The sequence below is a fragment of the Polyergus mexicanus genome, unplaced genomic scaffold, assembly GCF_030449975.1.
Source record: "Polyergus mexicanus isolate NDT 795.1 unplaced genomic scaffold, iyPolMexi1.0 SCAF_13, whole genome shotgun sequence".
Classification (NCBI taxonomy): Eukaryota; Metazoa; Arthropoda; class Insecta; order Hymenoptera; family Formicidae; genus Polyergus; species Polyergus mexicanus.
In genome coordinates this window covers 193,968-214,667 of record NW_027223333.1, presented here as the reverse complement: position 1 = coordinate 214,667, position 20,700 = coordinate 193,968, and the positions used below count along the sequence as shown (strand labels likewise).

At 38.6% G+C, this 20,700-nt stretch overlaps 2 protein-coding genes across 5 annotated transcripts in view; one reads left to right on the top strand and one right to left on the bottom strand.

Annotated features, from left to right (window-relative positions):
• The window catches only part of LOC138938866 (uro-adherence factor A), a 123,957-nt gene that overhangs the window by 19,109 nt on the left and 84,148 nt on the right, over positions 1–20,700 (bottom strand). The window contains exons 1-4 of one of the 4 annotated variants that reach the window (XM_070306218.1): positions 15,877–16,094; positions 7,457–7,692; positions 4,484–4,568; positions 3,581–3,704 (exon numbers count right to left, since the gene is read on the bottom strand). In XM_070306218.1, the coding sequence (XP_070162319.1) occupies positions 3,581–3,704; positions 4,484–4,568; positions 7,457–7,622 (375 nt within the window). In that variant the 5' untranslated portion in view covers positions 7,623–7,692; positions 15,877–16,094. Of the gene's footprint in view, positions 1–82; positions 373–3,580; positions 3,705–4,483; positions 4,569–7,456; positions 7,693–15,876; positions 16,095–20,700 lie in introns of those variants that run through there. The other 3 variants (XM_070306219.1, XM_070306216.1, XM_070306215.1) reach the window with 3 other exon arrangements.
• Positions 18,458–20,552, top strand: LOC138938585 (transmembrane emp24 domain-containing protein 7). Its single transcript, XM_070305678.1, has 3 exons — positions 18,458–18,782; positions 19,365–19,610; positions 19,689–20,552. Exons 1-3 carry the CDS (start codon positions 18,627–18,629, stop codon positions 19,914–19,916), a joined length of 630 nt encoding a protein of 209 aa, XP_070161779.1. The 5' UTR covers positions 18,458–18,626; the 3' UTR covers positions 19,917–20,552.

Sequence of the window (20,700 nt, the reverse complement as noted above, 5' to 3'; positions counted from 1 at the left end):
GAAAACGAAGGCGATTCCGAAAGCCGGAGCGAGCGAGAACGCGCCACCGGCTCCGATAATCGGACCGACCTGACGCACTTACACGTACGTACACTCGAGGAACAGCTGGCGCGTATCGCGACTCGCAAACGTCAAGATAATGTATCGGAGATGGGTCGCAGGGCGATCGGCTCGTCTCGATCGCGAATGAAGCGTGATTCCCCCCTTGTCTTAAGTCTTTTCGTCATCGGTGCGTACGAGAGACGATGACGGAAACGCGTAAGAAGCTTCAGGAGCCACGCCGTTAACGAGGCTGTGCAGCCTCGTAGGTTTACGGATCACGAGCGGCGAAGACCGCGTAGTATTGGTGGCTGAAATAAACTGGCGTAAGTTAGGGGATCCGAGGAACAGCTGGGCTCGGCCTGGGCTGCTGCTGCTGCACGCCATGACTGACTCACTCGATCTATCCCCCCCCTTTATAGTCTCTCCGGTTCTCTCCCTCCTGCTTCCGTTTTCTTCGAGGTCGATCTCGTCGTTCCTCAACAATCGCTTCTACGTTCCTCTGTCTATCTCTCTTTCTTTTTCTCTAATTTACGACTCTGAATTTCTCTTTTCTCCGTTTAATTAGGAGATTCCTGTCTCTCTGACGCAGTATCTCCTTTTCGTAGGAGGAAATAATACTTTTTTACTCTCCGTGTATCTTTAGAAATTGGTTCAGATTAAATGACAATCGCTTATTAGCGATGACTCAGAGGAATACGAGACGCTATAATATTTGCGCAAATCTATAATTTATGCTTGTTATTATATCTGTTACTGTCTGAGGAATATTGTCCTCCGTGACTCAAGTTTCGCCGCAATTTAATGACAATTTATTTCCAATGACTTGGAACAGTATTCTCGAAAGACGTGTACACTCTGTGATACCATCTCAAATATTCTGTATAAAAGATGACATTATTCTTTCTTGCTTCTCTGTAGTTTTCTCAGATGTTTACGCTCGAACAAATATAGTTCGCGAATCGATTGTCTTGTGCGAGTAAAATTATACAATAATATAATATATATATATAAAATAAAAAAAATAAAAAAGCGAATAAAATAGCGTAAAAAAATAAAAGAGCGAATTTCGCAAATTTTTTTTTCTCCGTTTTCTTAACTGCTAGAATTAATTCTGGCGCCATAAAGTATCGATTATTTTAATTAATAGCCTCGTAATTGCAAAGATCCAGTTTCCTTGCACAAAGATACTTTAATAAATTGTTGAGAAATGATGATTATCCGGCCGACTGCGCCTCCGTGTACTTTACTCCGTTCTCTAACAAATCGCCGTGTTCTGTTCTTCGTGGGAGATTATCAGTAGCTTTCATTCGATACATCTAATCGACAGAATCCTTCCTTTCACTGCTTCTTGGCGTTCTATCTCTCGCCGGACGATCGAGGGGCTGCTCTTCTCGTGTCCATCTAATCAGGAAGCAACATCCCGCAACTCCTCTTCAGCAATCACGCGTTTCATTAACCGAATGGATCTTTATTACTATTAGGCGGATATTAATCTCATTCGGAGAAGGAAATTTCTAATTGTTGCAAGAGGAGGGTCAAGCGCGAGAGAGTGATTCTGGTACCGCGCAGCAGAATTAATGGAATTCGTGTCTGATCAATACAATACGCATTTCTTTGCGAATAGTATTTTTCACGCGAGCCAATAAAACGTCAGTAAGCGGTTTGATACTTTGCCCGATTGCAAAAGCTGCTGCACAATATCGCGTGCACAAGAGCGTGAGGAGCGATCGTATATTTTAAACCGTATGATGCAGGACTTTGTAGCCGCAAAATAAAAACAAGTAGTCGCGGATTGTATTAATTTGCATTGGCGTAAGCATAAATTACGTAAAGATATTAGATGCGCGAGAAGATATATTATTTAATGCAGCATTTTGAAAAGTCGCCCCACATATTCATGTAATATGTCGCACGAGATATAAGTAAATTCGTACTGCAATATTTTATTATCTTAATTATTCGCTCGGGAAGATTCGGTGATATTGTTCAGATTGTTTGGGAGATGATTATCGCGCACGAAGTTATTTATATCGCGCATATGAATTATCTTTAACATTTCGTGATTATTATCATTTCATAATTCGTCGCAATTCTCCCGCGGTCGTAAAATATTTCCGCGAAAATTCCGAAAGCGCATAAATTAATTACGTATTGTAACATAAATTTTTGCGTGCGCGAAAACGGGAGCGCGATCCGCTGTATCTCACGGTGCGATATATTTTAGCCGTTTCGTCGGGGAACGAAAAGATAGAGAGAAAGAAACAGAGAGAGAGAGAGAGAGAGATCTCTGATCAATAACAACACAGGCAGTAGGGGGTAGTGGCAACCCCACCGATGATTCCCCCATAGACGCGGCGCATGCTCGCGAATTAAATTCCGCCCCCTCCGACAATTTTCATCACGCTCCCGGTTTCTCTCGCGAAGAGGGCGACTGGGAAAGGGAAAGAAAGAGAGAGAGAGAGAGAGAAAAAGAAGAAAGGGATGGTGCGTGCGCCATCACGCGGGCAGCCACGTGTGCATAGGTATTGCGTATAATCCTGCGACCTTGAACGTGCGAGCCTGAATGCATCGAGGTTTTATGCGGCACGATGCACCGAAAATGTATGGCGAGAGTTTGTTGAACAAAGAAACGAATTCACATCGCTTTCGTTACAAAGAGATATACGTATAAAAATAGAAAAAAATTTGCACAGATATAAATAGATATTTTTCTAATATAATGAAATTATTTTATCACTTGCGTAAATGACATTGCATTTCTTTTTACGCGATTACCAAAGTTTTTTAATTAATATAACATCAAATATACATTTTATACTATCCGAAAAAATTAAAATGTTGTTTAATCCAGACTTATGTTATTTCGAATTATGTATTTATCGATGCGCGCATGCATCACTGTTTCGTGTAACTTCGAACTATAAGCCAGAGCCTAGTAGCAACTGTGCATTGCAGGTTGGAGACGACAAATTAGTACGGATGCTACGTATTACCTTGTTCGCCACTTCAGCGTATTATGGTCATTAATGCTAACGCTTTATGATGCATGTAATACACTGCGCCTAGTGTAAATACATTACATACTGTCTAATCGTGAAACAAATAATTTATGGAAAAGATACGCGAGCTAAAGTGGTATTTAAAGCTCTAGAATAACGTATAAAATATCGCTTCCATTTGTTGCATAATATATTATAATAAAATAAAATAATATCGGATATAAAATAAATAAAATAATAAATAAATAAATAAAATAAAATAATAAAATGAAAACGGGTTATATACACATAAAATAATATCGATATTTTCATCGGTGTTAAATAATTCCGTCGCTCAAGTACAATATTTATATGAGTGAAATTAAAGTGATTGTTAACATGCAACGTCACGAACGGGTGAAAAGCGAAGGTAAAAGAATAAATCATTCGCATACGCGGTCAGAATTTTAAGCCAGATGAAGCAGACGATATTAAACATCGCCACCACCTGCCGAACAGGTCTGTGCACAGATTCGCGTCGACCAGATGCGGTTGCTTACCTGCAGCGCTATTGGGTGACGGTTGCGACTTCGCCAGGTCAAAAGTCGGCTGGTCAACTCGCCCGATCGAATGCTCTCGGAGGTCTCCAAATCGTGACAGTATCGCGGTCGTAATCTCAAATTGCTACAACAATCCGATAATGTTGTCAACGCTAATTATCGTGTTTGATATTCGCGGAATAACGTCTATTGATAACTGCCGAACGAAAAAGATGTGTGTGTGTTGGTGATAGATCAGACTGTATAGATTTCAGGACAATCAGTTATATGATTCCGTAAAGTGATATCGTGTATATATAGAGCGTATATCGAAAGATAAGATCCATTGATGAGAGAAAGTGGCAGAAAATGTTATGTAAATGAGATGAAATTTTAATTAATTATATTATATATAAAAAAAGCCGCATCTGTATAAATTATGAAAATTTATCATTAAAAAAATTAATTTTTTCAAAACAACGTTTTTTTTCTCTATAATTTCACGTCGAATTCTGCTACATTGTGTGTAAGAAAAATGTATGTACCTGTGTAAGATTTATCCGCAATTCATTCGCGAAATGCGAGTCGGCATTTCTAGTCGCGCAAAGATAAAAGAGAATAATGTCACGTGCGCTTAGACAGATGGAATTCCTCTTACAAGCACGATGCTTTCTCCAATCGCTTCCGCGATAGTATTTTCGAGTCGCGAATCTCTTTGAAAGAGAATTACAAAAAACGTATCGTCATAAAAAAATGAAGGAAAATATGTATACGGAATTTTGTGTATGTAATTTTTTACTTTTATTTTTTTACGCGTTGGAAACATTCTTTTTCTGCACCGAGTTTTTTTAATGTCATGTATAAAATTTGCGCCACGTGTTTTATGGAAAAATAAAAAAAATTATGATTCAAAACAATACTCACTTGCATTCAGCAATGGGCTTCTGTTCTGTTTTGATCTCCCGGATTTTATCGCAATGTTGTATCACGTTATCTGTCAGGAACTTCCCTGCAACGCAAGATCGTATCATGCTGAGTTTATTCTTTGCGTAAGTTCAATCTGTCGATCGTTTTTAAAAGTACATATTTAAAAAAAAAAAAATTTAACGAGGCGATAGTGTGTGTGTTTGTTCAGATAATCGCCTACTTCTTAAAGTAAAGAAAACGTAGAAGCTGAAGAGGAAAGATTAACGGTTGAATTTTGAAGAGTCCCAGTTTCTCATAACTGCGTCGTAGTTCTCTCCTTTGAGACTTTCTCAAAAATAGCCGTATGTCAGCGGGAGGAAAGTAAACCGTGAAGAAACGAAGTACATATAAAGCGCAGTCATTCAGTCTCTAGTGACACTGGTAGAAAAAAAAACCTGATAAAATGCCGGGTATGAAAAACGACTTACCTCGGATTTTTTTTCCCGACCTTGTGAACTGGGATTTCATACATATCTTCGTGATAGCAAAATATGTATCTATACGAAATCGTGTTTTTGTCGCGATATAATAGATTATTAAAACTTCTACAAAAACGTAAAGATATATTGGATATTTTGAGACAAGAAAAATTCACGAGAGAAAATACCTCTAAAAATTTTGTAATTAAATGTATCCAAGATAATTAGAAAACAATTTTTTTTATTTCTTCTAGATTTTTCTAGACTAGGTAAAAAGAAATGTTAAGAATTTAGGGCAAAATAATAAAATGCAAAATTTGAACAGGATGCTTAAGTAAATATATATTATATTGTTGGAGAGTTTGATATGATGAACTTTATTAATACATGAATAAATAATAGTTTAAATGCGCATCGATTGATGTTTGTGATTAATAATTATCCTTGCCTTATTAAAGCTACTATACGTCATGTATTGTATGCAAAATTTGATGGAATACTTACACTTAATGATTAGTGACGAAAACGCGTAAATATGCAATGTATATTCCGCGTGAATAAATTGAATGAAGACTGACTAAACGAAATTAACCATTCAAGGAAGCGATAATTGATGATAAATCTCTCAGTCTGAGAATAATTTGACTGACGTAGAACATCATACATACACATGAAGAAAAAGAGAGAGAGAGAGAGAGAGAGAGAGAGAGAGAGAGAGAGAGAGAGAAAGAGGAATTTAGTCTATCATAATAAACAATCATCATGAATGACACTTACTTAGAAAATCCATCGTGCATTTTCTTAAAAACGCTTGATGTGTTCAATCCGACAAAATGATAAAAATATTTCGAATAACCTCGTCGATTAATTCACTCGATTGTTTTACAATCAGAGTAAATAAACAAGTGGATGCTTTGCGATTTTGTGCGGATTTTCCAACAAAAATAACTCAAGCGCTTACACGCGAATTCCTGGAGATCTATCGCGCGTTAAATTTATTTTGAATTTTGACAGATCGCTGTCATTTCACAACTGTTTTTCGCGTGCAAGAGTCTATATAGAGAGCGATAAAATATTGCACGGGTTGAAGGTTGCAGAGCAAAACATCGTTTGTTAAAACTCGACATAAGTTTGCAAGCGAAAATACTCGCGTATTTATTTATATTATATAAACATACAATATAAACATTAACATCACAAATATACGATGCGTCAAATAACGACGTAAACTTTGCGCAATATCGTTATTAGAATTTCAAATTTCATTATATTAGTTAATTTTATACATGTACCATATAAAGTCTTTATCTCATAAATTTTTTTATATTCTTTATATTTTTTATAAATCAAATTTATATTTTCATTTGATTGTAATAAGCAACTTATACTTTCACGTTAAAAGAACGTCGTTCAAAGTATTGTCGACAAAGTAAATAGCATCCCGCGATTGCACTGATTTTCGTTCTGCAAAAAGATGCAAAAGGAATAACGACTAACGGCATCGCTGAGACAGAAGCGAACGCGGGCAAGCTCACTCGAGGCGAACGAGACGGAATTGGCCGTGACAGTTCTAACAACGTTGGAAAGAGAGCCGGTCGTGTTTCCAAGTGTCACGGCGGCGCTTTTACTCTTGTTCCCCGACGGTCTTCTCTAGCTTGTTGTATTTCCCTTCGGCCCGCCTGGTTCTACGTCGTCAAGTGCTTTGGCATTTAGATGGCATCGGTTCAACCGTTGCCTGCCTTACGGAGATCACCATAGGACGCCACTTACCACATAGACATAGCATCAGCGGAGCCAGGGATCGTTCGCGAAAGCTTAAATCGGATCTTGCTGACGATCCGTTTCGTCTAGCATCGATAACACCGAAATGAGAGTAAATGCGAGTGTCTTGAGGGACTTCCCAAAATAAATCCGCGTCTACTTCGATGGAAGAAAAAGTGTGTATAAATATTTAAGAAGATTTTTAGTTCTTAAATATATATGTGACGGTACATGGTATATGAGATTTTTCCCATTACTTAAGCGAGATTAAATCTCTACACACTTGCCTACAAGTGCATTAGTAATATTGCAAATCTTTTATTATTTTACGACACAAATAAAATATGAATAATGCAGCGGGCACGAATCCGTATTATATAGCTTATGTAGCTTTTTTTGCCAGGCGCTCATTTGCATCCTTGTAGTTAAGGCTATCGGCGCGGACACGAGGGTTCAATGCACCAGTTGCGATGTCATATATTAGTATAGTTACCTCGAGACCGCGGACTAACAATAAAAAGTATAGTACTATACTAGTAGAAATCGATTCGCATCGCCGACGAAACGAGATACTGAGACTACACGTATGATTAATCGGCGAAATCTTTTCGCGTTCCGTATATATGGAATTTTTATCTTTACATATTATTTAAAGACAATAATTCAAGGATGCTAAATTCCTTATTACTTTTGCTTCTTTTTCTTAATAATTAAAAAATTAAAATTATTAATATCAAGCGTATTGCCTTACCTTTTTCATAATTCTTCTGAGCGAAGGAGAAATTGTGATTCACGTCCGGCGGATCGACGTTGTCGAAGAGATCGGAGGACAATTGACGTTGCAAGAGAATCGTCTCGTGAGTGAGCTCACGAACCTGGATGAGAAGTTCCTCATAGCTTGAAACTGGAAGCGTCATCGCTGTGCTTTCCGTGCTTCACCGCGCCCCTGCGCACAAGTCTTGCCAGCACAGCCATCCGACTTTAATTCTACAACACGAGTAAAAAATATTCACATGACGGATGCTGGCCAGATAGGATGCAAGATTGATCGGATTTTGTATCTCGCAGAACGAAAGAAATATATTTCAATTATTGCAAGAATCATAATTAATTAATTTATCTTCAGGTAATGTGGATAATTTATTAATTAGAGTATATTGATTTAGATAGATTAATATATTATAATTTTAATATTATTGAGATAAATGTATGAGAGATAAATAATCGCGAATAATTGTGGAATTATAATACGCGGATGCTTTCCAGACACACGGGATAAAAACCGGAGAGAGCGGCGCGTTTTTAATCTCTCACGTGTGGTTTCTGGCGCCGAGGAAAGATGTTTTATTACGTCAGCGAACAGACGCTCTCGCTGTAACCGCGCGGTTAAAATTATTCTCGCGATAAGAAATAAAAATTCCCAAGAAGCCGCGAAGCGTATTGTTACGAAATAAAACGTATCCCAAGATTTTTTTCAAATGGATGCGAATAGATTTTAGAAAATTTACATACGTAGGATGTGTACGATGTCGAGCGATTTTATTCCCGCGTTATTAATAACGCTTTTTTTTTTAAGTCCAGGGATAATAATAAAAAAAAAAGATAGAAAAAAGTTGCGCGATTGTAACTAGCTTACACAGCATAATACAAAGTTGAATCGTGAGATTCGCTGTATAAATCTATATCAAAATACGCGATACGAGAAATAAAAATCTGAGCTTTTAAGCGCGACGCGATTCCCCCAAATTTATGCTGCGAATTCACGCATATGCAACGTGAAGAGTGTTGCACTCTCTCCGGCGTCTAAAGAAGTTTTTGTTGGATGCAACGGGAGGAAACATGGCGCTCGTTCTCCCTTAGGGCACACTCGTGCCCCTTCCATCAAGTACTCGAGCGATAGCATACGATAGCTCGAAAGTGCATACGAATACATGCAGAGTTCACGCCGTACCTGACTCGAGAGTGCATGAGTACGACAATATATAGCAGAGCGGGTCGATCGATTCCGCGAGAGCCAAACTGTACGTATACACGTTTGACACATAGGTATTGCAGCATCCATCGTCCGTTGTGTAAACCGAGTATCGCGAAATCGCGCAGCAATTCAGAAAAAATATGGAGCTTGCCATGTAAATCTGTATCGAATTTAAAAATAAAAATGTTACAAATAAGTATGTTAGATAAATATGTTTAATAAAAAATAAAATTCGACTAGAACATTTTCTTCAACGAAGAATCATGTTTATTATTATTTTTATCAAGTTTTATTAGCATATATATATATATATATATATATATATATATATATATATATATATATATATGACGTCTATTTAATTTTCTCAAAAATTAATTGCTTGTCTAAATAAAATACAGAATGTTTACAACACCCTATATATCTGGATGAAAGAAAGCATACACCTATACGTGGAGGCACAAGTATGGTGTTCGTGTAGTAATCGCGTAAGGAAGAGTATACAAGCGAGGGTGAAGCTAAGGTCGCCGGCAAGGGGGAACGGGGGTGCGACAAGGGGATTTTCGCCTCTACCGTGTTTCATGGCCAGCGTAATCCGGTTCCGACATTGCGTCGTTGCTACGTGAGTCATGAGCGTAAACATTAAGATCCTGTACGACTAAAATTGAACGATCCGTATAATATCGGCAATTTTTCAACGAGCTAATCCCGCGTAAGCACGACGGAGCTATTTGGAGGCACGTATCGCGATGGATCGATAACGAAAATTAAATCGTATCATATATTAGATCGAAATACTTCTTAAATCAATTGTTATTATCATGGCATTGACTTCAATATATATAATTCGCGAAATTTTAAAACAAATCGTAAAACATTAATTCGAATTATTTAGGATTAGCATCTTCGTGTTCATAATCTTAATCGAATATTTCATTATGATAAGAAATAATTGTCTTTTAACACAGCGTATAGCAGAACTGATTAGCACTTTAACTGAATAATAGATTCGATCTAATTTCTTTCCTTATTTTTATAGGCACTTTATACTCGCAGTCTCCTAATGAGCACATTTTTATAATCTCTCTTAGATTTCTCGAGATCTTTTTGATATATAATCATTCTTTTTCCGTAATATGTTTCCATAAAGTATGACAAATTGTGTAACAGTACTGTAGACATATTAATCATCCACCTGTGTGCGCCAAGGTGCTAATTATGTCTCATCACGCAAAAGCGTAGATTTAAATAAAATGTCTATTTAGTAGAGAGATTTCAAAAATAATCGCATATTACAGAGAGAGAATTCTAAATAAAGCAGCTAAATTTTTTGACACAAAAAGAATTATCATCCTTTATTTTTATACTATTATTCCTATTATAATATTTTTATGCTATTATATTTATACTATTATTTATTAGACTTTATTATTATTATTCCTTATTTTCGCAGACAATGTATTTCGATCATAATTAAATTTGCAGCGAATGGCATTTCCTTGAGAATCCATAAGAAGGAAATAACAAATTGATATTGGGCTACAAGCTAATTATAACCGTGGAGGTTTCGGTCAAAGATGGAAAGAAGTCTTGAAGAGAGAAGGTCGTAAAAGTCTGACATACGACCTGCATCTGATCTGATCGGCCGTGAAAGAAATCTATGTGTATGCGTGTGTTTACGGAATGATCCTTCCTCGTCCGCAAGAATCACGAAACCGCGAACAATGAACTTTTTACTTAGCGCATCATAACAATATAATGATATTGTATGTTAGCGGATAAAAAATTTTAATAAAAACTTTTCTAAATTACAGAATAATTTTATCGCAAATCATTGAGAGAGCGTTTCATTTTCCGATATTCTTTGTCGAAGCATAAAATACAGGAAAATGTGTATCGTAATTTTCTGGGCTCCGGCAAAAATACGAGAGAGTGTTTCGCATCTCGCTTGCGTGCGTCTTGATTCGCCGGCATCTTCTTCCGCTTCTGCGAACACGGAAGTACTCTGCTTGCATGCGAATGAGCGACGCATATATATATATATTTATATATACATGAAGATTCCAGAGAACAGGAAGCCAATACACTCTCAGAAAGGATTTCTGATAACGAGACAAAAAATATTGTTGACATATTTAATCGTATCACAACCTTATGCGGTATAAAAATAAAATAATTTTAAAATTAAATCAATAATTCCTTTTCTTCTCTCTCGAATTAAATAAGATTGTCTTACTATCTTGAGACAAGAGTAACATATACAAATCTAAGCTTATGTATTCTTGCATTTAGAATAACTTGGTGTTAGCGTCACAATAGTCGGCGCGAAACCGATATGCGGTGTTAGGCATTTTATTCTAGATTTAAGAATTTTCCATTTAAGATTAAAATATTCCTTTTTCAATAATAAATATGATTGTCGTTATAGAGCGATCCTATTTTATGATAGATTGAAGAGTAATAGCACTAGATCCGGAAATCTTTTCTGTGGGTGTACGTGGTAATTTCAACCGAATAATGTCTAATATTTTACTCTTACTCTGAGATTCGAGAATCATTTACGGTACGTTACTCGAGTGAACAAGATTGCGATTTGTGAGTGGTACGAACGACTAAAATGGAGATATCTACGCGAAAGAATGATACGGAATTAACTCTCTCGCTATCTAGATTCTCTTTTTCTTTACGACATCATGATATCTGCCATGTTTCCCATAGGTTTCTTCTCTTTACGAAATAACCACGCTGTCTTTGTGTTCCCCGTCATTCTATCTCACTCCACTTCTGTTACACGTGTATGACCTGGCAATCATTCTGACGAATACGCGACTTTCTTTCCGTAACGTTTACATATAGGATTTACGTGTTTAAAAATTGTATTAACTCTTTCACGAAATATTTGAGTATTTTATTATCGTAATGAAGAAAAGGCCTTTCTCTTTTAATTTATATAGTTATATAAAATTATTAATAATTGTCTTTTTATGCATTTACTTCTCTTCATTTATTTCTGATGTGTAAGTCTGGCAAATAAAGTGTGAAAAAAATGAAAGAGTGAAAATTAATATAATTATTTTAAAATATAAATTAATTTTAAACCATATTTATTTTCATCGCTCGCTACTTATAAATGTCACCGCCACATTTCAAATATAGTTTGTAATCATTATTGTTCCGATTTTATATATATAAAGGCTATCTATTTTCGCGAATTCTATAAATATTAATATGCAAATCAATTATGGCCAACAATTGCAACCTTCTCATCTACTGTAAAACATAATTCGCATTACACGTGTATTATTAAAAAATGAAATGCGGAAAGTTCATGGCGCGCAACGTAATATAAACGTATTGTATAATTAATTTCCGACACCGGGCTTTCCCGAAATATACACGAACACACACAGTCCGATTATGCATTATTAATATCGCAGAGCGCGCGAGAAGGGAACAATGAAATTACTAATTATTCGAATAAAATGTGAACATCTGTGCGGGCATTATTTAGTTATCACGTGCGAACGAATCTTGTTCAAACTATACATACATAATAACGATGACGATTTTATATCTCGATCTGTGCAAATTTATTCGTGCAATTACCATAATTATTTCGCGCATAAATTAATTAATTCTTGCATAGCGTATTAATAATCGTCCGAGTGTTAAATAAAACGAAAACGATTATCTCTAAAGGTATCTCTTTCATCACGACTTTCTCTCTCTCTAATTCTCGGCTCACATCCTACACGAAAGAGCGATCATCGTTAAAAGTCTAGAATAAACCGACAACGATGTCCCTGTCTCTTCATCGAAGCATTCACGCGAGAATCTCCGCTCGAATGGCATTCGATGCTCAAAAGCAGCATCCGCCAAAGACATCGCCGTTCCCTTACAATTTCACAACGAGATCGTTTCCTGTCGCGGGTTTCGCGAGCCGCAATTTCGCCGTTTAATGAATTCACCGGCGATGCCGGTTAACCGGCATTATTATTACTTTAATTACGCGCGCTTTCATGACCGCGGCGGATTGCGGGATACAAATCTCGCATTCTCGAGAAAGAGAGAGAGAGAGAGAGAGGGGGGGGGGGGGAGAGAGAAGCGCGCTTCTCTATGATAATGTACGCGGGGAATGGAAGCGTGGCGGCTCCGCGCCGGGAAACGCGCCCGCATCGCTTCGTGGTCTATGACCGGAACCAGTCCGGACCGCGAAGAAGAAACAGGTGGGTGCGCGCGCCGGCGAGGAGATCTCCGGACTCGTTCTCTCTCGAAAGAAGCACGAGAGATTCCTCTTATTTCCGTCGACGGAGGAAAAAAGGCAATGGCAAACTCTCGCCGTCTGCATCGCCCGCCCCAGGCGGGGATTGTACATGCGTCGAGTTGCCCTTTTCTTTCTCGCTACGTACGTTTGACAAGTTGGAAATTCCAGAAATTCGCGTCCCGGATAACTCTTCGAGCGTTCTAGCCGAAAGTACTATACTCGAGTCGATTTTCTTTTTGATCGAAATAAAAAAATTGTTACCAGTTTTTTTTTTTCGTATAGCGAAAATGTGAAATATTGTGAGATATCTATCTCTCTATTTTTTTATATCCACAATCGCTGGAACTTTTTTTAAAATAAATTAAAAACTTTATATAGAATACTTTGGGAAAGAGCCAGGATTCTCCATTAAATGGATTACTAACTTCGCCAAAGTACTAAATCAATAATTATGCACCGGGTCGCCGATCCGATTCGGCGACGATGTTCCCGATGGTGGCTAAATCGTCGGACGTTAAGATCGATCACTTACGTGCCGGTTCACGTGAGCGACGAAGGCAGACAGCAGGAGTCGGCGGCCCCGACTCGGTGACGCCTCTTCTTTATGCCAGAGGCATATATGCGCCAAGAATATCCTACCTGCCGTTCGGTGTTGTCCTCTCTTTGGTGTATTACGTAAAATTTATTAATGCACGGCGGAGATATTTATTTACGGCCGTCGCGAAGCCCGATAACAGCCGCCCCCAGTCGCGAACTTTACGTCTTTCTGCCCATTTTATTTCGATATCTTGCGTTTATTATTACGAACGATCTTTTTCGGTTAAGCCAAAAGTCATCTCTCGATAAGAAATTGACAGTTTATAGCTTGAAGTATAAATAGTTTGTGAGAAAGACTCTATATATTTAGCGTACGCATAAATATATACAATATTTTCTTTTAAATGAAATCTTTTATATTTTTCCCTCGTTTCTTTCTTATTTCTCCCGGTCAATGACTTTCAACTCCGATCCGAATATAGCGAATCTCTTCGCGAATGTCCGTCGGCGCCACATTAATTAATTCAACGAGAATTCATTCCCGGCCAGAAATACCCCCCTGCTCTATTTATTCCATCTCTCTCTTTCTCTTTTATTTACATTTCTCTTCTATTTTCATATCTCTCACCTAACATCTCTCTAGTTTTTGCTTTAATAAGCGCGAGGTCTGACGGCGATATTTGCATGCGCGCTAATCTCGGACATTTCGCGTGTCCTTGGCGAGGTGCTCGATGACGGTTAACAACCGCGACGGAACGCATCGGCATACGCGTGCTTTTTTTTTTTTTTTTTTTTTTAGCGTTTACGGGGTCCATTTTCCAGAAGCGTCTTCTTCGCGGGCAACGATGCAACGCGTCGATTGCAGCGGTCGAATAATGATCGATCCTACGTTACGTTTTTATCGCATTTATCGCACGCGTTCGCTCGCATCGTGCGTACCGTTACGTTTCGTTTGAGAGAAAAGTGCATTGCCCGACGATTTCGAGGGACGTTGTAAAACAAGTACAGACGGCACGAAAACGATCTAAGGTTCCTCCTCCCCCCCCCCCCCCAACCGTAAGATGGTCAAATAAAATTTTATAGACGAAATTGCGCCCGGAAGATAGCAACGAGCGAAGCAATATCGTCGTTTCAGTTTTACTTGCAGCCCTTTGTTTTCTTCCTCTTCTCTCTCTCTCTCTCTCTCTCTCTCTTCTAAATATACACTACGTCTAAATATACATCTATTTTATTCTGTATGCGAAAATACGAGAAAGAACAGCTAAAATGGACAGAGAAACGTGACAGTTCTCGGTAGACAAGATGCAACTGTTGCGATGCGCAAAAGGGCGCTTATCGACAAGACGGAATTATAAGATATATATTATAAAATATATATATACAATAGATATAAAGCGGAATTATTGAAATATATCCTCTAGGGTTACCGCGTTGATGCATGCAATCTGTTTTCTACTGATTTCATCGCGAATAATCACGATTCGTGAATAATTGCTATATGTATATTACTTAAATTTCGTGCGCAAATTTCATTAAAGAGATATAAAGCAGAGGAGAGAAAACACACTGTTATAATGAAAGAAAAAAAAAATATATATATATATATATATATATATATATAAACAATAAAAATTGCGTCTATATTTACGATTTTCAAAAATATTTATTAAATATCGCACGAGCATGCGATATAAAGCCTGCATTTTTTAATCTCTATTTGTCCGAGATTGTGTTTTCGAGCTGCGAGAAGCCAACAAAGGGAAACTCAAGCACCTAAAAGGCGATCCAATAATGACGATAAAGTTCAAGGAAAGTTTGATTTAGGCCAACACGATTCGCTGTTGTAAAATATCAACCGGAATCGAGAAAAGCAATAATTTAAAACATCGAGCTTTAATGTTTCTCTCAGGTTTTCATTCCCACGATCTTTCCCTCACACACGTGACTCATAAATATATATTAATAATATAAAATATAGAAGAATTAAATGAGATATGTAATAGAGATATTTTCTTTTTTCGTTTTGCTTATAATAAAACAGTTATCATAACATTATACGTGCCAATTTCAAGATTATTTTTGCAGCTGTGTACTTTCTTTTCATTTTTCTAATAGAATCTTTTTTCTTGAGAACGTCCATATATTTATCTCATTTAATGTGTTAAGAAAATGTGCGCAAGCTAGATTAGAGATCTAGAATTCATAAAGAAAGATTTAACGCCGATTAAAAAGAGAGTGTACTACGATTTTTCAAAATGTTTTTTAATGTTTTTGTAGAATTATTTAAATTACGAGAGACAAGAAAGAGTCTTCAATTTCGGGTATTGACCAGATTTTTTGCGAGACACTCTATATCGCTTACACGCATACATTTTTCGCTTTCGGGAATAGTTACCTTACAGGTGTCCATGAGGGATTCACGGACAGGTCGCACACTGCGTATCTTGATGGACACGAAGATGCGGGGGGAACATGCCACTCGATCTCACTCGCGACAGAGGATACGCGATACAGTGCATACACGATCGCTAATCGAGATGCGAGAACAAACGAGCGCGCGAAATAGCGTCTCGCGAGAGAAAAACAAGAAAAGAATAGACGCGTCGGAAACATACGACGAGAAGGAGAGGGACGTGAATACGGCGAGAGAGAGACCCGTCTCGCGTCGCTGCCAACCGAAAACTCGTGGCGCGCAGCGCACACTTCATGCGGCCGTCACGATCCGCTCCTCCCCCCTCCCGCAGTCCGTCCCGCCCCCACTGTACTCCCGCTGGCGCAGCTGCCGCCACCCCGTCGCCGCTGCCGCCGCGCGCTAGAAGTTAATCTTCACGAAGGAGAAACCGAGAAACCCTTCGGATTCCGCATCGGCTGGTCACGTTCTATGATCGAATCGATGTTGTTTAGAGATCATGGAAAAAAACTCGACCTGCTTAAATCGCAATGATACCTTTTTTTCTAAAACCTTTCGAGGCTGATGCAACTCAATTTTCAGGTTTATCGTGTACGATAATGCAAGTCCAAAGGCAAATATCGCACACGTTGCATTATCTGTGTAAGAAACAGGATAAATCATGTATATTATATGCACGTGTGTAGGATTAATGGCGCATTCTTGTTTTAAGAATATACGTTTTTTTTTTTTTTTTTTGCGAACGGTATACGAGAGAGATGAACGATTTCGATTGTGTCACGTGATTACGCGCGTTCGTTGAACAGGCTCGCGTTATAAAGTACACAGAAGGTCCATTCGGCATTACGTATCTGATATAGTGTACGTGTACGTGTGCATTAGGCATAATTACGGGCGCATTAATTTAAGGGCAATATCAACATGAACGCGCGCGTAACGACGGAGCGCCGGTCGCGCTCGCATTCCCGTCCCCGCCGCGAGATGAGAGGGTTCCTTTCAAGAGAAGAGCCCTCTCTTTCTTTCGAGCACCCTTCCCGTATCCTCGTCCTACGATACGCACCTTCGTCGTCACCGGCGCGCACCGAGACGCGACGCCACGAGGCGCGATTGCGACGAGACGAGACCGATAGGCGGCTCCGAAGGGCGAAGGGTACCCTCACGACCACGGAACGTGTGCGTTACACACACTACCAACTGTACGCCGGTATACTTGTCATTGAGTTCTACAGGGTGTCTCGCAATTCGCGATCTTGACAAGTGTATCGACGACGAATTTTTCAGTCGAAATTCCCCCCGATCGATCTTTCTCGAGTAAAAATATCAAGCTTTCGAATTTTTTGGCATTACATATACCCTTGAAATTCAAGTTGCAATCTTATGGAATTTCTTTCTGCAATTAGAAGGAAGAATGCGATTTGAATGCGATGTGTGCTTACAAGTCGAGACTGTTTACGATTGTGAAAGAAGGCGACAATATGTCCGTGTGCATTTTCAACCGGCTATAAACAGTATCTTGTAGACGCTAAACATTTTGAAGCTTGTGGTAACGTAGAAAGGAAAGGAAGCACGCGTTAAAGCAGACAGGAAGATAATTTCATCGCGTATTCTCTCGCGCGTCTTCCTACTTTAATATACGTGCGTTTCCTTCCCCTGCGTTACCACGAACATTTAATATTTAGCGAATTGCGCGGGATCCCGTGACACACGAGGAAGGAAGCTAATACTTTGTATTCTCGTCAATAATTAAATATATAGCTACTAGTACATACGGCAGAAAACGTGACGGAAATTTCCGATTACTATATGGCAATACATATTTCTCCCTCCCTCCCTCCCTCCCTCCCCCCTCTCTCTCTCTCTCGCAAACGCAATGTACACATTCCACGAGCTTTTCTAATCGCTCTAACCGCTCATGTCATTATACTGTATTTATCGAGGCTTGTTTGATAAAGAACCGGAAGTAAAAATGTCGAGGTATTCTCGTGAAAAATTCCTTAATATTTGTCTGACATTTAGATGTTTATTAAAAAAATATGTGTGTAATAATCGTATATATATCATATATGGTATATATCAACATATTTCGATTGTTTAAATAAAATATAGTTGTATTTGTGAGAAATATATTATTTCTAAACTCAATTTTATATATATATATATACACACACACACACACGCACATATACAGAGAAAAAGACATTGCGGTTAAAAATGGATTCAAATTATAAGAATTAAAAGTTTAAATGTTTTTATATGATTGCTTGATTAAAAATTTTCATAATTGTTTTTCACTATTGTTTATTTGCTATTATTTACTATTATCCGCTATTACCTAATTGAATCTGATTCGAATGATCTATGTACTCGATCGAATCGGCATCAGTGCGGTTTCTTATCCATGTTACAAAAAAAAGAACAGCAGGTATTACTGACAAATTAATGGGTCAAGGGGTTAAAACGCGAACGTGCGCGCTCGTATCTGCCCGCCGTGACGTGATCGTAGCCACTTCCGCAGCTGCGCGCCGCGCGCGGTTACGTCGCGCGTCACGGCCGACATCCGGCCACGTTAAAATAGCCCGTTTGCCGGAGAAATCCTTGCCGCGATAGCCGTGCTGAGTGCTGAGGTCGAAAGGGTAGAAAGAGCGCGTTTCTCGCACATCCTCATCAGTCTCAGAGATATTTTAAATGTGCGCGGATCAGTGACAGCCGCGAGAGCAAACCGATCGATTTTAAGGATGGATTGCTGGTCGGCCTGGCTGTTGCTCGTTTCCTTGCTCGGCACACTCCTGCTTACAGGCGGCGTCGAGTTAACCTTTGAGCTGGCCGACAACGCCAAGGAATGCTTCTATCAAGAGATCGAGAAGAACGTCTCGTCCACGTTGGAGTTTCAGGTGCGCAAGCTGTCAAGCTGATCGCTGTCAATCGCTACATATGTATAAATATATTTATGTCGCGATGACACGTCGCTATTATCGACGATCAGATTGGAAGCCAGAGTTCGCGGCGCAATACGCACGATACTTGTGCGCGTGGCTTCAAAATGAACGAACGAATGGGAAATAATGAGAATTTGATGTAATATGAATAATGTAAATGATGAAGAGTAAAGAATTTCAGAAAGAAATACGCGAATATATAATGTGTGTGTGGGTTAATATATTGACGAATTTATTACGTTTATTTCAGTAAAAATTTAGTCGAATCAATGTTAAAATCTGGCTCCGAGAATATGCATGTTTAAAAATAGAAAATGGAAAGAGAAATACAGTGTAAAATAAATACATCCGAATGTTCTCTGTAGAAATTAAAGGAAAATTTTGCATGCCAACTAAAAAGCGGTAGCATTTTTCTTGGCACCGCAACTTCTTTCTCTATTAGATGTTATATAATTAATTTGGATAATAAGCTATAGTTCTCTGAATTTTGTAACATGATTTGCATTATCTCTAACAAGTATCGCTTTTATTTTTTAGGTGGTTACGGGTGGCCAATATGATGTAGATGTAACTTTAGAGGCTCCAAATAAGGAGATTATCTATAGTCAAGTGAAATCACAATTTGATTCGCACGTCTTTGTACCTACTATGTCAGGAATATATAAGGCCTGCTTCAGCAATGAGTTCTCTACATACTCGCATAAACTTGTGTATATGGATTTCCAAGTCGGTGACGAGGCGCCACTTCCCGGTCTTGGAGAACATGTCACAGTAATGACGCAGGTAAATTATTTTTGGCACAAACCCATTTACAGTGCGTATCGATGAAAAACGATATTTCACATGTCAATGTTCTCGCAGATGGAGTCTTCCGCACAGGAAGTGCACAAGAATCTAATCAGTATCTTGGACTATCAAACGCACCACCGTCTACGCGAGGCGCAAGGTCGCAAACGTGCGGAAGAACTTAATGAACGAGTGCTTTGGTGGTCGATAATGGAGACAGCTTGCATTCTGTTCATTTCCGTGGGGCAAGTATTCCTTTTGAAGAACTTCTTTACGGATCGAAGTCCTTCTCAAAGTTATTAGTGTGATCGCGAAGTAATGGAAAAGGAAAAACTCACTATCGAGGTACACGATCATCGATCGAATCGTCCTGATCGAATGTCGTTTTTTTTTCATCACCGGTCAAAGTGCCATCGTAATGTCCACCGGTAATATATCAAACCTGCACGTTCTCTCAGCGGAACATTCAATCGCGAACCTTCTCTCTGGCAGCCTTTTTCGAATCTTTCGCTGAGAGGACTTCGCGATCAGAATCCAAAGAGCCGGTGAGAAGCACAAGGTGATCTACATCTTCACGCGTATCGTGAACGTATGCATCGTTCACGGATATTTAGTTTATGCCGAGACTAAGGACATTTGCAACATGGGTGCTAATACAACTCGGAGCGATCAGAAGGGACAAGTGCAAGCAATAGAAATCTTACACATCCCCCTTCCGATGGACACTCTCAAGTTGTACTTATATTGGCACGGAGACAGTATAACGGATACTGAAGGGGACATGGACATCATGTTTTTCTTACTGTGAATGTGTAACATAATAAATTAAAAAATACTTATGTGTATTACGTTTGTATCGCCCAGCGATCTGATTAATTCCCATCTTTCGTTATTTATCGCGCCCCTTCCATTATTTATCTTAAGCATCAATTAAAGTAGAAGTTACTTAAATAAATGAATTGACTATTTACTTATTTCTTTCGACTTAAAAGCGACGGTTCTATTCATTTAGAAAGTTTTTTCTATCTCTCGTTAGCTATATGTATGAACATAAGAAATGTCTGACTGTAATTACAAGCATTCTCTT

What these genes read in the sequence shown, in the direction of transcription:
- LOC138938585 (XM_070305678.1), top strand. Translation starts at nt 18,627, where the DNA reads ATGGATTGCTGGTCGGCCTGGCTGTTGCTCGTTTCCTTGCTCGGCACA. An exon ending in CGTCCACGTTGGAGTTTCAG is followed by an intron (nt 18,783 to 19,364) that starts GTGCGCAAGCTG and finishes TTTATTTTTTAG; the next exon opens with GTGGTTACGGGTGGCCAATA. An exon ending in ATGTCACAGTAATGACGCAG is followed by an intron (nt 19,611 to 19,688) that starts GTAAATTATTTT and finishes ATGTTCTCGCAG; the next exon opens with ATGGAGTCTTCCGCACAGGA.